The 14,100-nt window shown below is 41.5% G+C and overlaps 1 protein-coding gene across 14 annotated transcripts in view; it reads right to left on the reverse strand.

Annotated features, from left to right (window-relative positions):
* The window catches only part of rock2b (rho-associated, coiled-coil containing protein kinase 2b), a 72,261-nt gene that overhangs the window by 17,338 nt on the left and 40,823 nt on the right, over positions 1 to 14,100 (reverse strand). For 3 of the 14 annotated variants that reach the window (XM_051071828.1, XM_051071840.1, XM_051071838.1), the window contains exons 1-8: positions 13,114 to 13,608; positions 7,744 to 7,825; positions 6,935 to 7,035; positions 6,062 to 6,199; positions 5,227 to 5,487; positions 4,293 to 4,437; positions 3,953 to 4,091; positions 1,618 to 1,709 (exon numbers count right to left, since the gene is read on the reverse strand). The exons of 1 other annotated variant lie outside the window; for it this stretch is intronic. In XM_051071828.1, the coding sequence (XP_050927785.1) occupies positions 1,618 to 1,709; positions 3,953 to 4,091; positions 4,293 to 4,437; positions 5,227 to 5,487; positions 6,062 to 6,199; positions 6,935 to 7,035; positions 7,744 to 7,825; positions 13,114 to 13,209 (1,054 nt within the window). In that variant the 5' untranslated portion in view covers positions 13,210 to 13,608. Of the gene's footprint in view, positions 1 to 1,617; positions 1,710 to 3,952; positions 4,092 to 4,292; positions 4,438 to 5,226; positions 5,488 to 6,061; positions 6,200 to 6,934; positions 7,036 to 7,743; positions 7,826 to 13,113; positions 13,609 to 14,100 lie in introns of those variants that run through there. 10 more of the 14 variants (XM_051071841.1, XM_051071839.1, XM_051071842.1 and 7 more) reach the window with 9 other exon arrangements.

Here is a 14,100-nt window from a genome sequence, read left to right on the forward strand (position 1 = left end):
AATCTTCCAAACTTGCACAATAACACTCCTGAGTCATGGCCGCACACTGCAGGGAGTAATGTCATTCCAACACAGACGCAGAAGGCTGAGAGGTACATGCCACTCTGCGGGATGCCAGAATGAGAGCAGTGTCTTGTTTTGAGTGTGTATGTGTGTGTGTGTGTGTGACAGGACATGCATGTGCAAACATCAAGAGAGCTGAGCAGCGCAGCAGCAGCGGCACAGCAGTGGTTTCATGTTCCAGACTGCCAGGCTCTGATCAGAAGTTCTGTCTGTTGTCTTAATCAGAGCCAGGTGAAGCAGAGAGACAGGAAGGCAAAGAAAAAGAGCCTGTATGTAATTATATACAGACAGAGGTCCTGTTCATATTCCTAATATAACCCCTTCCCTTATTTCTTTCCATCTTTTTTCCTCTTTCCTTCCTACTTTAATAATGTCTGATCTGATAAAGCTGTAAAGGACAAGCTTGATAACGAGAATTGATGGATATCATGACAGCTTCAGTATAATATTAAAAACTTAGAGACTAATTAATGTGTACTGTGCATCCTTTTCATTTGGCTGTTGCTATGGTTTCGCTTCTATCTATCATTCTTAATTTTTCTTACCATTTTTACCCCTGGATAGCTGTTTTATATGCAGAAGATATACAGATTTTGCATTGATGATTTGATGTTTTCTTTCCTTTCTTTGTTGTAAATGTAAATGAAATGTAACATAAAGAAAATACAATAAAATACTACAATCACAATGTGTTTCGTTCCCGGATAGGAACGACCCGGACCAGCATCATATTCTTACTTTAAACAGCAATTATTGCATGACAGCAGATATAACATGTTGTTTGCTGATAATGTGACAACGTCGTGTAATATAAGTTCACTTACTACTCTTAAAGCTGTGCAATTAGCCAATAATAATAGATCACACATCACAAAAGCTAGTTACTAGTTACTATAATAATCTCATTACATCATGCAAGATTGTTGGTCTGAGATAAATTGATGTTTTATGCCATGCTACATACACCAGCTCCTTGATACCACTTAAAATGAAATATTCCTACTTTCATTCAATCAGCCTTTTAGTTTCATCAGTGTATGTGTTGATGGTATGGGCGGTACAGCCAACCTGGGCCGTGACATTTTCTTATATTAAACTGTCTGCACTTAATTTGCACATTTAAGAGGTATTACAATAAACGTCATTAGCACTGTCAGCAAAACACTGTATTATACTGTGCAGTGTAGAACCTGCAGTAAAAATGAATTCTTACTTCTCGAATGAAATTCATACACATCTGGTTATCCCACAGGTTTTGTGCATCATGTGCTCATGTGTGTTGCTCTGTGCAGCATCCAGTCATATAATTTAAGATAGGAGTGGGCAGCATATGGAGTGCATGTGTACGATATATGCAGGCTTAATGGCTCAGGAGATGGAAATAAACTATGAACAAAGGCTGAAACAGAACAGACCTGCAGAGGAATGAGCTAGAGATGATAAGAAGTAGAGGAATGGTGACTAGAAGTAAAAAAAAAAAAACATTACCAGAGATGGAGAGCCTGCAAAATAAAAATAGCACAGATTCAAAAACATGCATGTGCACACACTTACTCTCTCTGATGTTGTCAAAGGTCCACTGGTCGTTCTTGAAGAAGGGGTGGCATTTGATCTCATCCACACTGGTGCGGCCCAGACGAACTGTCCTGCACAACAGTGACAGGACCAAGACTGTGAGCGGAGCCTCTTCAGCCCAAACACAAAAAACACACACCCCCGCTCCGCCCCTCCACCCACCATCATCACCAACATGTCATCCCAAACACACGGCCTAGTGGAGTGACCACTCGGCGCTGACCACACTGACCAGCATGGAGAGCCGCATGACCACTGGTGGACACAGGACACGCCTGAAAACCTCTTCTAGCCAGTCATACCCGAGATAATATAGATCCAGGAGGAGAGAGGGAGTGAGGGTTGTGGGATCAGAGTGCAGGAGGCGACATCAACAAACCTGACTGACTCAAACACAATTTCTAGTGCTGCTGCTGCCTTCCCTGCTTCTGCTCTTTCTCTACAAAACACACTCTTTCTCTGTCTCTTTCTCTCTCTCTTTTGCCTCGTCCCCCTTTCCTCCCTCCTCCACCGCTGGGTACAGGGCTGGAGGGGTGCGGCAGTTTGGGCTTGCCACGTGTGGGACATTCCAGACCCAGCCAAGAGGAAGAGAGGGCAGGGGCGGGGAGGAAGAAAAAGAGAAAGGAGAGTTTTAAAACCCCTCTAACACTCATGAAGGAAAAAAAAAAAACAGTGCCCGGAAAACCTCAGGAGCGCAAAGGAGAAAGTTATAGCAGAAAGAAGGAAGGATGGAGAAATGGAAAGTGGCACCAAGAAAAGCTAGAGAAAGAAATTTACAAATGGAGAGTGATGAAAAACATATGGGACAGAAGGAAAGAGGTTCAAAAATCTAAAAAGAAGAGGAGGGCAGTGCTTACAGGAATGATTCAGCACGACGGGGTGACAGTGACAGAGCATGTGGGTTGAGTAGTGAATGCAGTGTGTGTGTGTGTGTGTGTGTGTGGCTGGATAGCCGTACATGCATGTGAGATTCTGTCTGTGGTGAGAGAATGGTGAGTGAGAAGGTAAATAAACTGTGTGAGGAAAGAAAATGAAAGGCTACTCTGTATTGAAGCAGAAAGGGCCTGTGTTTGAGCCCTCCAGGGGGTGGGGTTACTAATGTAAACAGGAAGTGGTTTCTTCTAGGGGCGGCGGGCCACTAACCACAGTACATCAACCACACCCACTCACCCATTCATGTAACTTTTACCTCTAATACTGATAATATGTTGGTACAATTCTAAAACTGTATTTAGACAATAGCAGGGATTAGCACTGCTGTATTCTCAGGTTTTGGAGTCACTGATACAAGACAGAATAAGACAAAATAGTAGTTTTATTAAATGATTAGTTTGGTGATACTCTGTATTTTTTCTGTTTCTCAACTAATCCCATGAAGAGACCAAAATGAACCCGGAATGAAACCCAGAAAGAAGTGTCTGTGTGGCCAGTTATTCCTCCTGTGCCATAGTGCTCCATTGTTATCCAACAGGTATTTAAAACAAATGAATGAACCGCATTGTTGGACATTGTTGTTCATTCATTATAATGAACACTGGGCACTGTAGTTTATTCAGAGTCAGCCCCACATTCTGAAAACAATCACTGGCAAACAGTCCCTGAGACATGAATGTTTAGCTCCTGTTTGAACTAACATTTGCTAAAAACTCTAGTGCCAGCAATTTTAGAAAATCATTCGGCCATTTTAAAACAAATACAAGTATATATTTTTGATGTGTTTTTAAAGATTAAAATCTTCAGTAGGAACAAATGGGTTTGGGGATAGGTGGCCACAGGAAAGAAAGTCTTGGGAAATGGAGTGGCTTACTGTTAATTTAGGTCTTTTCATGAAAGTTGCCAACAATAAGAAACATATAAACAACATAAATTGTCAGCCTTGTCCTTTAATAATTTCTTTTTTCTTGAATTGAATAATCTACTCTCCAAATCTGCTGATACAGTGGTGAATTTACCCCTGCTCCACCGAACACCAATTGCTGACTTTTCAACATTCCTCACACTGTTCATTTAAGATGTTTTCTACACATTTTTATGTCTTTACATCCAAGTCTTTTTAGATGTCCTTTAGCTGAAATGGTTGAAGTTGAACTATGATGTGAAAGCTCCCTGTGCAGTTATACAATCCAAACAATGCTGTTTCACTGGTGCGTATGCAAGCTTTTAGTATAATAGTAAAAGTAGAGAAGGAAAAGCCGAGCATGCAGCCAACTGTCTGCACATGCCGCGCAGCCTGAAATTGTGAAATACTCTGAATACTTGCCGAAGCACAAAACACAAGTGTTGGTGTTTATGATTTAGAGATCCATGTGCAAACCTGTCAGTAAGAAAGGCACAGATGAGGTCTTTGGCATCCTGAGACATCTCTATATCATCAGGGAAGACGAGGGAGTTCTTGTGGTTCATGATCTTCCCATAAGTTCCTACTAAGGACTCTGCATAGAAGGGAGTTTCACCTGTGGAAAAAAAAATCATGTACAATGAGTGAATTAAGGGGAAATGATAGGATTTAAATTTCCATGTATCTGCTGGGCAAAGTTGTTGATGATTATACTAATGACTCAGTCTGTCCTTTACGTAATACAGGTGCAACATCATATTCTATTAATATATGAGTCAGTAAAAAAACATGACTGAATAAACAGTAGGTCACTTACCAACCAGCAACTCATAGATAAATACTCCTACAGACCACCAGTCGCACTCCCGGCCATAGTTACCATCACCACCCTGAGACTGGAGCACCTCAGGGGAGATGTAGTCTGGCGTGCCCACAGCTGTGTCACAGTGCACCATGCCCGTCTGCAGACAAACAAATACACAAAGATATGAGACAGAGATGAGACAAAAATGGGAACAAAAGAAGGTGGAGTTTGGGGATAAAGCAGAAAATAAGGGAGAGGCTGTATTTCCAAATTTCACATGACACAAAAACAGCCACCCAGGCATTAATGTATGAGTTGAGACAAAGCTATAAAACACATTGTGGTATGGTTTTTTTTGTTGTGATCTATATGTAAAACCTGCTTGTTCCTAACTTTTTCTGTGATAAACACACAACAGTTAGGAGAGCAAATCATCTCATTAGTTCAGGCATATACTGTTTATAGTCAATTTAGAGCAAAGTCCCAACTCTACCAGGCTGTTTGATCATGTTTATATGACACACTGTCTGCTGGTAGATTTTTAAGAAAGCTCAACTGTGTGAATCCACTTGTGAACCAGCTATTTTGAAATTGCTGTGGTAAAAACAAAAGGTGGAAAAACATTTCCTGACAGACTGCAGAGGCGGAACCTCTGCTGTGATCTAGATTGGTTGTTCAGCTCAATAACTTCTGGGGACTTGCAAAACAACCTGATGCAAGCGAGCCGCACTGGGCTGCACTTCAGAGTCTGAACACTTGGTGGTGCACCAGGGCCCAGGAAAAAAAGGCAACTTATCATGACACAAATTCATTCTCAATTCAAGAAATCCAGGAGCTGTATTCTCTTCAGAAATAAAAGACTGAAATTCCTAGGTGCTTAAAAAGACCCCCAGTCTAGATCTAAGACATTTGAAATATCAACAGTACCACCTTAAATGCAACCTACCGAGTCCATCTTCATGCATGTGCCAAAGTCGGCCAGTTTGAGGTGTCCGTGTTGGTCCAGCAGCATGTTGTCAGGTTTAATGTCGCGGTGGATGAAGCCCATGGAGTGGATGGCGTCTAGTGCCAGCACCACTTCGGCCGTGTAGAATCGAGCCCACTTCTCTGGTATGTCGTAGTTCATGGTGAGCGTAACCAGGTCGCCCCCGGGCATGAACTCCATCACCATGTAGAGGTGACGGTCGTCTTGGAAAGCACAGCACAGCTAGGAGACAGCAATCTGAGTCACTTAATGTCATTTTAAGACCTACTGAAGAGTCATTGCTTCGATAAAGATTAGATGACAAGGTGTGCATGTCTGGGTGTGTTATCTGTGGATGATCTGTGTTTATCACAGAACAACAGAAAGGAAACCACATCACAGATTAGTATCTCCAACTTGATGACAGCATTATGAAATCAGATTGCACAAAATGGGCTGAGGGGAATCAAGAGTCATTATTTTGTCACTGAAATTCTGTATAATCTTGTCTTGTTCGATCATGTATCGAGTCCTATAAATGACAACAGCATCATGTAACCAGTTTGGTGTCAGTTTCGTGTCTACATATACCTCACATCTGTTGCCAGATGAAGAACCAGTAGGGCGGAAATGTTGCCTTTTTCAGTCTTAGTTAAAATCCAGTGAATGGACTCAGTATTTTTTCCTTAAAAACAAACACAGCCACTGGAGTTTATTTGCAACACCTTCTTTTTTAAATTCAAATTGTAATTTAAGCAGATAGGGAGATCAGAGTTAGTAGGAAAGTTATAGTACACAGAATGCTGTATGTGCACACCTGAACGATCCAGGGGCTGTTGGAAAAGGCCATGATGTGCCTCTCCTCCCAGAAGAAGGCAGAGTCTGACCGCTTGATCATCTCAAACTTGTTGAGCTGCTTCATGGCGTAGACCTTCTTAGAGGCCTTGTGACGGACCTGCAGGGGCAGCGGAGGCGGGCGGGGCAAAAAGAGGACACGTTGGCGCACAAACAGTGATAACACGACAAGGACAGTAAGAACGAGATTTGTAAGAAATGTCCGAGATAACATGAGAGACACTGCAAGAGAGGGAGGGAGACAGAAGCAGAGAGGGGAACCCATAATTGTAGTACACACCCATAGAAAGACATGCTTACACAAGATTTTGAGTGCAAACACACTAAGCCCCCTCCTTCCACACCCCCACACCAGACACACTCCTCTCTTACACACTGAGCCTGTCCAGACTCGTTTCTCCCACAAGACAATCAGCAGATACCAAACCCAATCTTCCAAGAGACAGACATCTGGAAAAACTAGATGTTTGTAAGGAATTACTGCTTTCCCTGATCACTTTTTTAAAACTCAAAGTCAATTAACTTGGTCGCGTTGTCAAGAAAGATGCCAATTATATCCGAAATACCAAAAACAGCTTGCAGATGTTTGCATTTTTCTAGATTCACAGGTTGTTGCCCTCTAGTGGTTCACGTTCCTGTTTTTTTTTTTTTGTTTGTTTTTTTTTGCTGCAAACTTCTCCATCCCAACACCTGGAGAGACTCTGCTGCTCCACCTCCATTCATATCAAACCCACACATATCTGTTGCAATACAAAAGTAAAAAAAAAAAAAGAAAAAGTGCAGGGGAATGATCTCACATGTATTTATTAACCCTTCACAGAGAGAAACATCTCACCAGCTGCACTTCTCCATAGGCTCCTCTCCCAATCAGCTTCACCTTCTCGAAGTCTTCAAGCTTCACCTGCAGCTCCCGCAGCTGACTCACCGCCTTCTCATCTGCGGGAATGGACACACGTCGTTACCAAAGCAACGGAAAGGTCAAGCTGCAACCATGTGGGTTTATGTGGTTAAGTTCTGGATCAGAAAGAGACTGCAGACAGTTGTTTAAAAAGACGACCAGGGCGAGAAACTGTCATCAACCGGCCACAGTGAAAGTTAATTAAAAGTTATATCACCTTCATAAGACGTAATGTAACATCTGATCTGTGTCTAAGGCTCTTAAACAAAGAAACTGTGCACACACACACACACACACACAAAAAGTTGATTAGGAAAACCAGCAAGGCAGAACAAATGTCACATATACTTAACTTTTAGAAACAGTTTGGCTTTGAAACCTGCTGGAGCTAAACAGCAGTTAATTTGCGAATCAGCATTTCACTAATAATCATAATACAGACAAGTTATTGCAGTTGTTTGTTATCTCCTCTGTGACCTTCAGCAAACGACTTCTGTGCACAGTGTACCGTCTCCAGCACGTGGTCTGTCCAAGTGAGATTAAACCTTGAAGATTTTCTTGCAAGATTTGTTTTGAGTTTTTGTTCACTAGCAAACAAGTAATGAACATAATTCCTCATGGCAGAGTGTTCTTGTTATCTTTCGCTAGAAAACACCTTTATCCTGTGGGTATTCTAAGCCAAGTTTTGAGAATCTTTCCCTGCATACCACATACACACAATCACCATAACACACTGCAGCACTTACATCGGTTCAGAAACGCCTCTATGTTCTTGTTTTTCCGCAAAGCAGGGTAGTTCAAATCGTTAGCCAGTGCATTCATGGAATCCTGAAAGAACAAAAAAAAGAAAGATAAATCAATCACACTTATCACACATATGTTCCTTGAAAAACTTTTTTCACTTCCATGTTTACCCCCCCCCCACTCCCCAGTGTATTAAAAGCCTTATCTAGTTACATGATTGCCACTCCGATTAAGCACTATATTGGAAAAACTAATATTATTTAACACTTGAAATATTATTGCTTGAGTTTGGCTGACTTTTTCATTAACAAATTGAGAAACATCAAATATAATCAAAGCTGAATTCAAGTTCATTTATGTTGGATGCAAATTGTGCAACCCTGAGCTTCTGCTGGCTGATAAAAGATAGCAAAAGTGAATGAAGGGAGGATGTGAGGAAGGAAAGAATGACATTTTTGTGTGTTCTTGTAAATGAAACATGAGCGGTAGGGAAAATGAGGCCGCTAATGTGAAGCACGGCAAAAACAACGACAGCAGGGCTGGGTGTAAAGACATAACAAAAAAACCTAGTCACGTGATGCCATTACAGCCCCCCCCCCCCCCCCCCCAACGCCCAAACACAGGCCCACCTACAGCAGCCAAAAAAACACACACACATTTCCAATCTCTACAGCTCAACACAGAGGGGCAGGGACAGCATCGGATGGAAAAGCCTGGGGGGGGGGCTAAGTCGTGTCATCAGCGCTTAAATCAGCGGTGTTGGGTTTCATGGAGAAACCTAAAATGTCTCTGTGATCCATGGACGCATAAGGCTGGCAGGGGCAGGCTGGCAGGTGTGTGGTTGGGTGGGTGGATGGGGGAGGGGGGTGTAGCATGACCCTCTGTTCCCCAAAAACAAGGGGTCAAGTGGAGTCATTCAACGTGTGTGTGTTGGTTGTGACGATGGTGGTGAGGGGTGGGGGGGGTCTGAGCCACAGTGGTGTCTATTGGGGCCTATTTGTTCGGGGGACATGTGAGTGGGTGGACAGTGGCATGTGGAACAATTCTACACCTTTAAATAGCGGCAGTGAGGAGAGATCCCCCTGCTGCCCATCCCACAGCTACCACCCCTCCCACCCTCCACCCGCAGACGGGTGGAAATAGACCAAAAGGCTCAGAAGCTATTGTGGGACAAACAGCTTATGGGTCTGGATTCAGGCTGAGCGCTCGAGGATCTGTGATCGTTTTACACAGTGTGTATGTGTGTGTGCGTGTGTGAGCCAGATAAAGGTATGGTTACTGCGGGTGAGCTTTCAGCCATGGCAAACTCCGTTATATTTGGATCGTATGTAAATCATGCCCTAATTTTAGCAGACTCAAATGAAGCATTTGGAGTGTGTGTGTGTGTGTGCGTGTGTGTGAGGTTTGCAGGAATGTGAGCCTGAAAATGATGAACTTGTTTGGGCTGCTGCATCCTTGCATCTGAAAACCAGTTCTCTAAAACAAAGGTTAAATACGGCCACATCTGATAAACTGATCACATGAACTGATCACACAGTATATGTCCAAATAACTGTATAAGCCAGATCAATATTGGATCGAGTATGAGCCATGACATGACCGAACCACATTAAATACAGTTTCTTGGTCAATGTCATGGTAAGAATTCAGTGTTCCCACTATCACTCATTCAGTCACGACGAGCCACCAACTTAGTGTTTTGTGCCACAGAAATCTCTGGCCTCATGTTACCTCAAGTAAAAACTACACCACTCTGTAACTAGGGTCAAGGTTCAAATGCATTGTTACCAAATCTGAATCCAGACGTGAATCTGCTAATCAAAACCTTAAACTCCCTTGTCAAATCTGTTATAGTTTTATTACTTTGAAGTGATTAAAGTTATAACTTCACACATCATTTTCTTAAGTGGTTAACTGAATATTTGTGTGCTCATAGAAAGAAAGAGGGAACTCTAGGTGTAACACATCATGAGGTATGAAGCCTCTGCGAGTGCATCAGGTGTAATAGGCTGATAGAAATGTACAGTGCACTGCACTGGCTGCAGGTACCTGGGTTTTATGGGTTTTGTGCTCCTCCTCTATGTGTAATGCAACTTCTCCATTGATTGTAATGTGTTTTAATTGGAACTAACTCTGATTACATTCATTTTGATTACAGTACATACTAATATCTGATTGACAAACATAGGCTTTTCTAAATGTCTCATACTGTATAGCTCACATTATTGACAATACTAACAGGTAAGAATTAAAGCAGGTTTGTATTGTTCTCTTGAACATTGAGTTTAGAGTTTTGCATAGAGACGGTTAGTACAAGAACAATCTGCAGCACCAGTAAGACAAAGGAGTTGACTGTGAGTTGCCAACAAGACCTGATATAGTAGAGTTTAAGTCTCTAGGAGATTCAGGTCAACAACAAATTGCATTAAACTGACAGGCCTCTGTCCTCTGTCATGATATCACACTCTTATCCTGTGATTCCTACCACTATTTACTATGGACAGTGAGTGTGTGATATCTCATGGTGTTTAAATCTCTCGTCCACTGATCAAGCCTACGACCAGTCACAGCTGAAAACAATTAGATCCAGCTTGTCTAATTTTCACCTCTGGAATCTGGACAAATCTGGACATGATTCTGTAGTTAAGGCTGGTTTGTGTGTGTGTGTCGTCACCACCCTCATAACAACACCTCCCATCTGCATCAAAATGTAAACTGTTCTTGCTCAAACAGATCCAGTTTCTGCCATTCAAAAGGGGACTGGGGGAAAAAAAAAGTTGAATGTTGAATGTCTTCCCTGATACAAACCAGGCCTGCCTCAAACTGTTCCTCAGAGTCCTGAATTAAATTTTGCACTTCCTTGTATGGTATCTGATCTGTGCATGTTTTTACATACTTTACAAAGGAGTTGTCACATACCTCTGACACACATTTGCATGGTAGCTACCTCTGTTTATCATTATATGTTTGGGTACCAACAGTGATACGGACAGAAAAGCTTTCATTCATACACATGATGCCTCCAGATGGTTTTGGTAAGTACTATAGACAGCTTGTGAAGCATAAACTGACATAAGTTACGCAACCTGTGATTATGCTATAAAAAATTGAGCGATAACAGTATTTTCACCCACATACAAGATCATTTGTAATATTGGTACTTGATCATATGGTTTTCCCCTATTGCAGCAAATGAAGTTTTAAAACTGGTTAATTTGTCTGGCCAGGAAATCCTTACATTTTAGAGCTGGAATCAGCAAATGCTTGAGGTGCTTGTGTTTTTATTTGACATATTACTTCAATAATCAATCAATTGATCAGCTAATCATCACAACACAAATCCACATAACAGTTAAATTAACTTCTGAAGCACTGACTGATTATCTTTACCCTTAATGGCAATTAATTGTAACTTAAATCATAAATTACACTCGATTATTCAATATGTCAATGAACAGGAAATTAATGGGCAACAATTTTGATAATTGAATTATGATTTCATTCATTTTATGAAGCAAGGGGGGGTGATATTTTCTGGTTCCAGTTTTGAAGATGTAACAAGGTGCTTTACTTGATTTTAAATCGAACATCTTTAGGTTTTGGACCGCTGAACAGACAAAACAAGATGTTTGAAAATGTCACCTTAGTATCTCAGAACTTGAGTGCGTTGGACATTTTTCACTATTTTTGGACTTGGCACAGGCTAAATGATGACTCAGTTAATTGAAAAAACAATCAACAGATTATTTGATAATGAAACCATCACTGCAAAACAATCAAATGCTTGAAAAGGAATTTTGTCCAACTGATTTAAAAAGAAATGCTTCAAAAAAAAAAAACCCAACAATCTTTTGTACTCACACAACAAAAACAATTGTGGACAAACAGGAAATAGTGATGTGAGGTCACAGTGGGGGTTATCTCCATCTCAATTCCAGGAAGTGACTTCAGCTTCCTGTGTGGTAGCTCTCTGTATTAGGGAAGCATGGTGGCCATTGTTATCCAGAGCTGCTTGGAAACAGACGCAGCTGACTGTGGTGCTAAAACTGAAAATGATGACTGGTGGAAGTTTGGATGGTGAGTTGGCGTGGGCTCAAACGGATTCATTTCATGTCATGGTCCGATTAATATTATTGCATGACATGAGTTGGGCTTGTTTTGTGTGATGCTGAGAGCGGTGGCTTTACGCTGGATTTCACTTGTGACTCATCAGCACTCAGAATAGACCTGTTTCCCACTAGCAGGAACTACTGCAGACAGAAAGGTTGTTTATGTAGTGACCAGACAGCACACAACATCAAATCGCCTTTAATTGTTAACATATTGACTTCAATAATGATCCCTAAGCATGCTTGGATGGCTTTTCTTCCCAGATGTCACCAAAATAACTAACAACCACAGCTAATCTGTGGTGCCATTCTGTTAATATTAAATCTGTATGGAGCGACTGAGCATTTCCCTTCTGATTATTTCTGCTGAGTGAAGGTGTGAGTCCATGTAGATAAGCATGTTCATCCAGTTTCCCTTAAGGTATCTCTAGAGTGCCTTGAAAGTATTATGTTTTACAAGAAGTACTGTGCTGGGGAAGGTTTTTGTAAGAGGAGACCTACAAGGAAAGTGGAGTTTTAGGTAACAAAAGCTGTTCCGTATCAGCTGGGAAATGTGTAGTTGAAATGTGTAGTTGTTGTCCGAGGTCAGCGTAGCAGAGGGGGAGTGGGGGGGTGGGCGACTGTTTTATCAAAGTTGGCTGAGTACATTCTTGGGACAGGTCAGAGGGAGGGCATGTCAATTAGAGGCCACACCGAGGGACTCGACAGGTAATCACAAACAGTGATGGAGTGATGAGAGAAGATGAATAAAAGAACTACCAGTTTGACTTTGCAGAGGGAACTGATTGGTTCTTTGGTCTAGTTTCATTAAGCATCAGCCTAATTCCCCCTTTTAAAATGTTTTATCGTAAATTCAATCTCCTTTTCCTGGATTCAACACAGGAAAGTACAACTCCACACTGAGTTCAGATGAGCCCCCCCCCGGCTACACCCATAATTAAAAGCTAAACTAATGATAAACAGAGTTCAGGTGAATGATAAATGAATTTTTCACAGGCAGCTTAATTATCTATCTAGAGCATTTACCAATCATTCTCTTATATCATGACAGCTTTATGTCTTTTTCTTCTCCTCTGTTTAAACTGTGTCACTGCTTTTTAATTTGTTTCTGCACTCCAGCTGTTACTTCAGACATGTCTCTTCAGGTAATTTGTGATCCAGGCAGAACAATAACTCAACTACGCCTGTATGCAGGTCATTATCTCTCATGTCTGAGTTATGAGACCGACCTGTATCAGACCCCGAGGGGAAATGCAAACTCACCAGTAGGGTTCCCAAGTTAAGTGCCGACTGAGGGCTCCTCATCAGGGACTCCAGCTTCTTCAGCCGGCTCTCCAGTCTGCTCTCCGCTCCCAGCATGATCACAGTACACTGTATCCAGCTCAAATGACATGAAAAAGTAAAAATACAAAAACACCTGCGGGCCCTTTTTTTGTCTCAGGACACAGGCGGGAGGTAGACACACCGCTCCGCTACTGCTTGGATCAGCTCCTCATGTCAGCTCTTCTGTAAACTGCGGCTTTGAGTAGTCAGGGTTAATTATTTATCCTCTGTCAAAGTACGCCGCCTCGCTCCTATTTCATTAGTATCTCAACAGAAAGTGAAAGCCGAGCGGACTTTTTTTTTTTTTTTTTTTTGGAGCCGACTGAAGACGCACTGCACTTTCAGGTGCGTCCCGTCTGCTCCCAGGTAGCTGCAGTAAAATCTGATCCGACCACAACGTGTCCAACCTGTAGGACGGACCGCTGTCGAGCTTGATTGGACAGAACAGTACTACATCCGGTTGAAACTACCAAACTAAAAGAGGTCGCGTATACAGTTTTAAAGTGGAAAAAAAACACTTCGTAACGAAAGCCACTGTAGTGAAAACAAACAAAAACAAATTAAAATCAGAGAAAAGTCAGAATTTTGAAAAAAAAAACAAACAAACAAAAGGAAGGAATGATTAAGATTAATGTGTAGAAAGCGAAAATACATTTTTTAAAAAGATAACAAAACATTAAGAAAACTTTGTTTGATTTGATAGAAATAATATATACATGTTCAAATATGTCTTTTACTTTTAGAACTCCTGTCTGCTTTGCATTTAATAGCTTTTGCGTCTCATTTCATGTTGAAACCTTTTACATTTGGACTCTTATTTTGTTAATACCATAAAATCAAGATCAAGCAAAAACTAATCAAAATTTTATCAGTGAGCACAAAGCAAACAAAAAAAGGGCCCTGTAGTGCAGTATAAAAGGTTGGTTA

The sequence above is a fragment of the Lates calcarifer genome, linkage group LG7_1 (genome assembly GCF_001640805.2).
Source record: "Lates calcarifer isolate ASB-BC8 linkage group LG7_1, TLL_Latcal_v3, whole genome shotgun sequence".
NCBI classification, from domain to species: domain Eukaryota; kingdom Metazoa; phylum Chordata; class Actinopteri; family Centropomidae; genus Lates; species Lates calcarifer.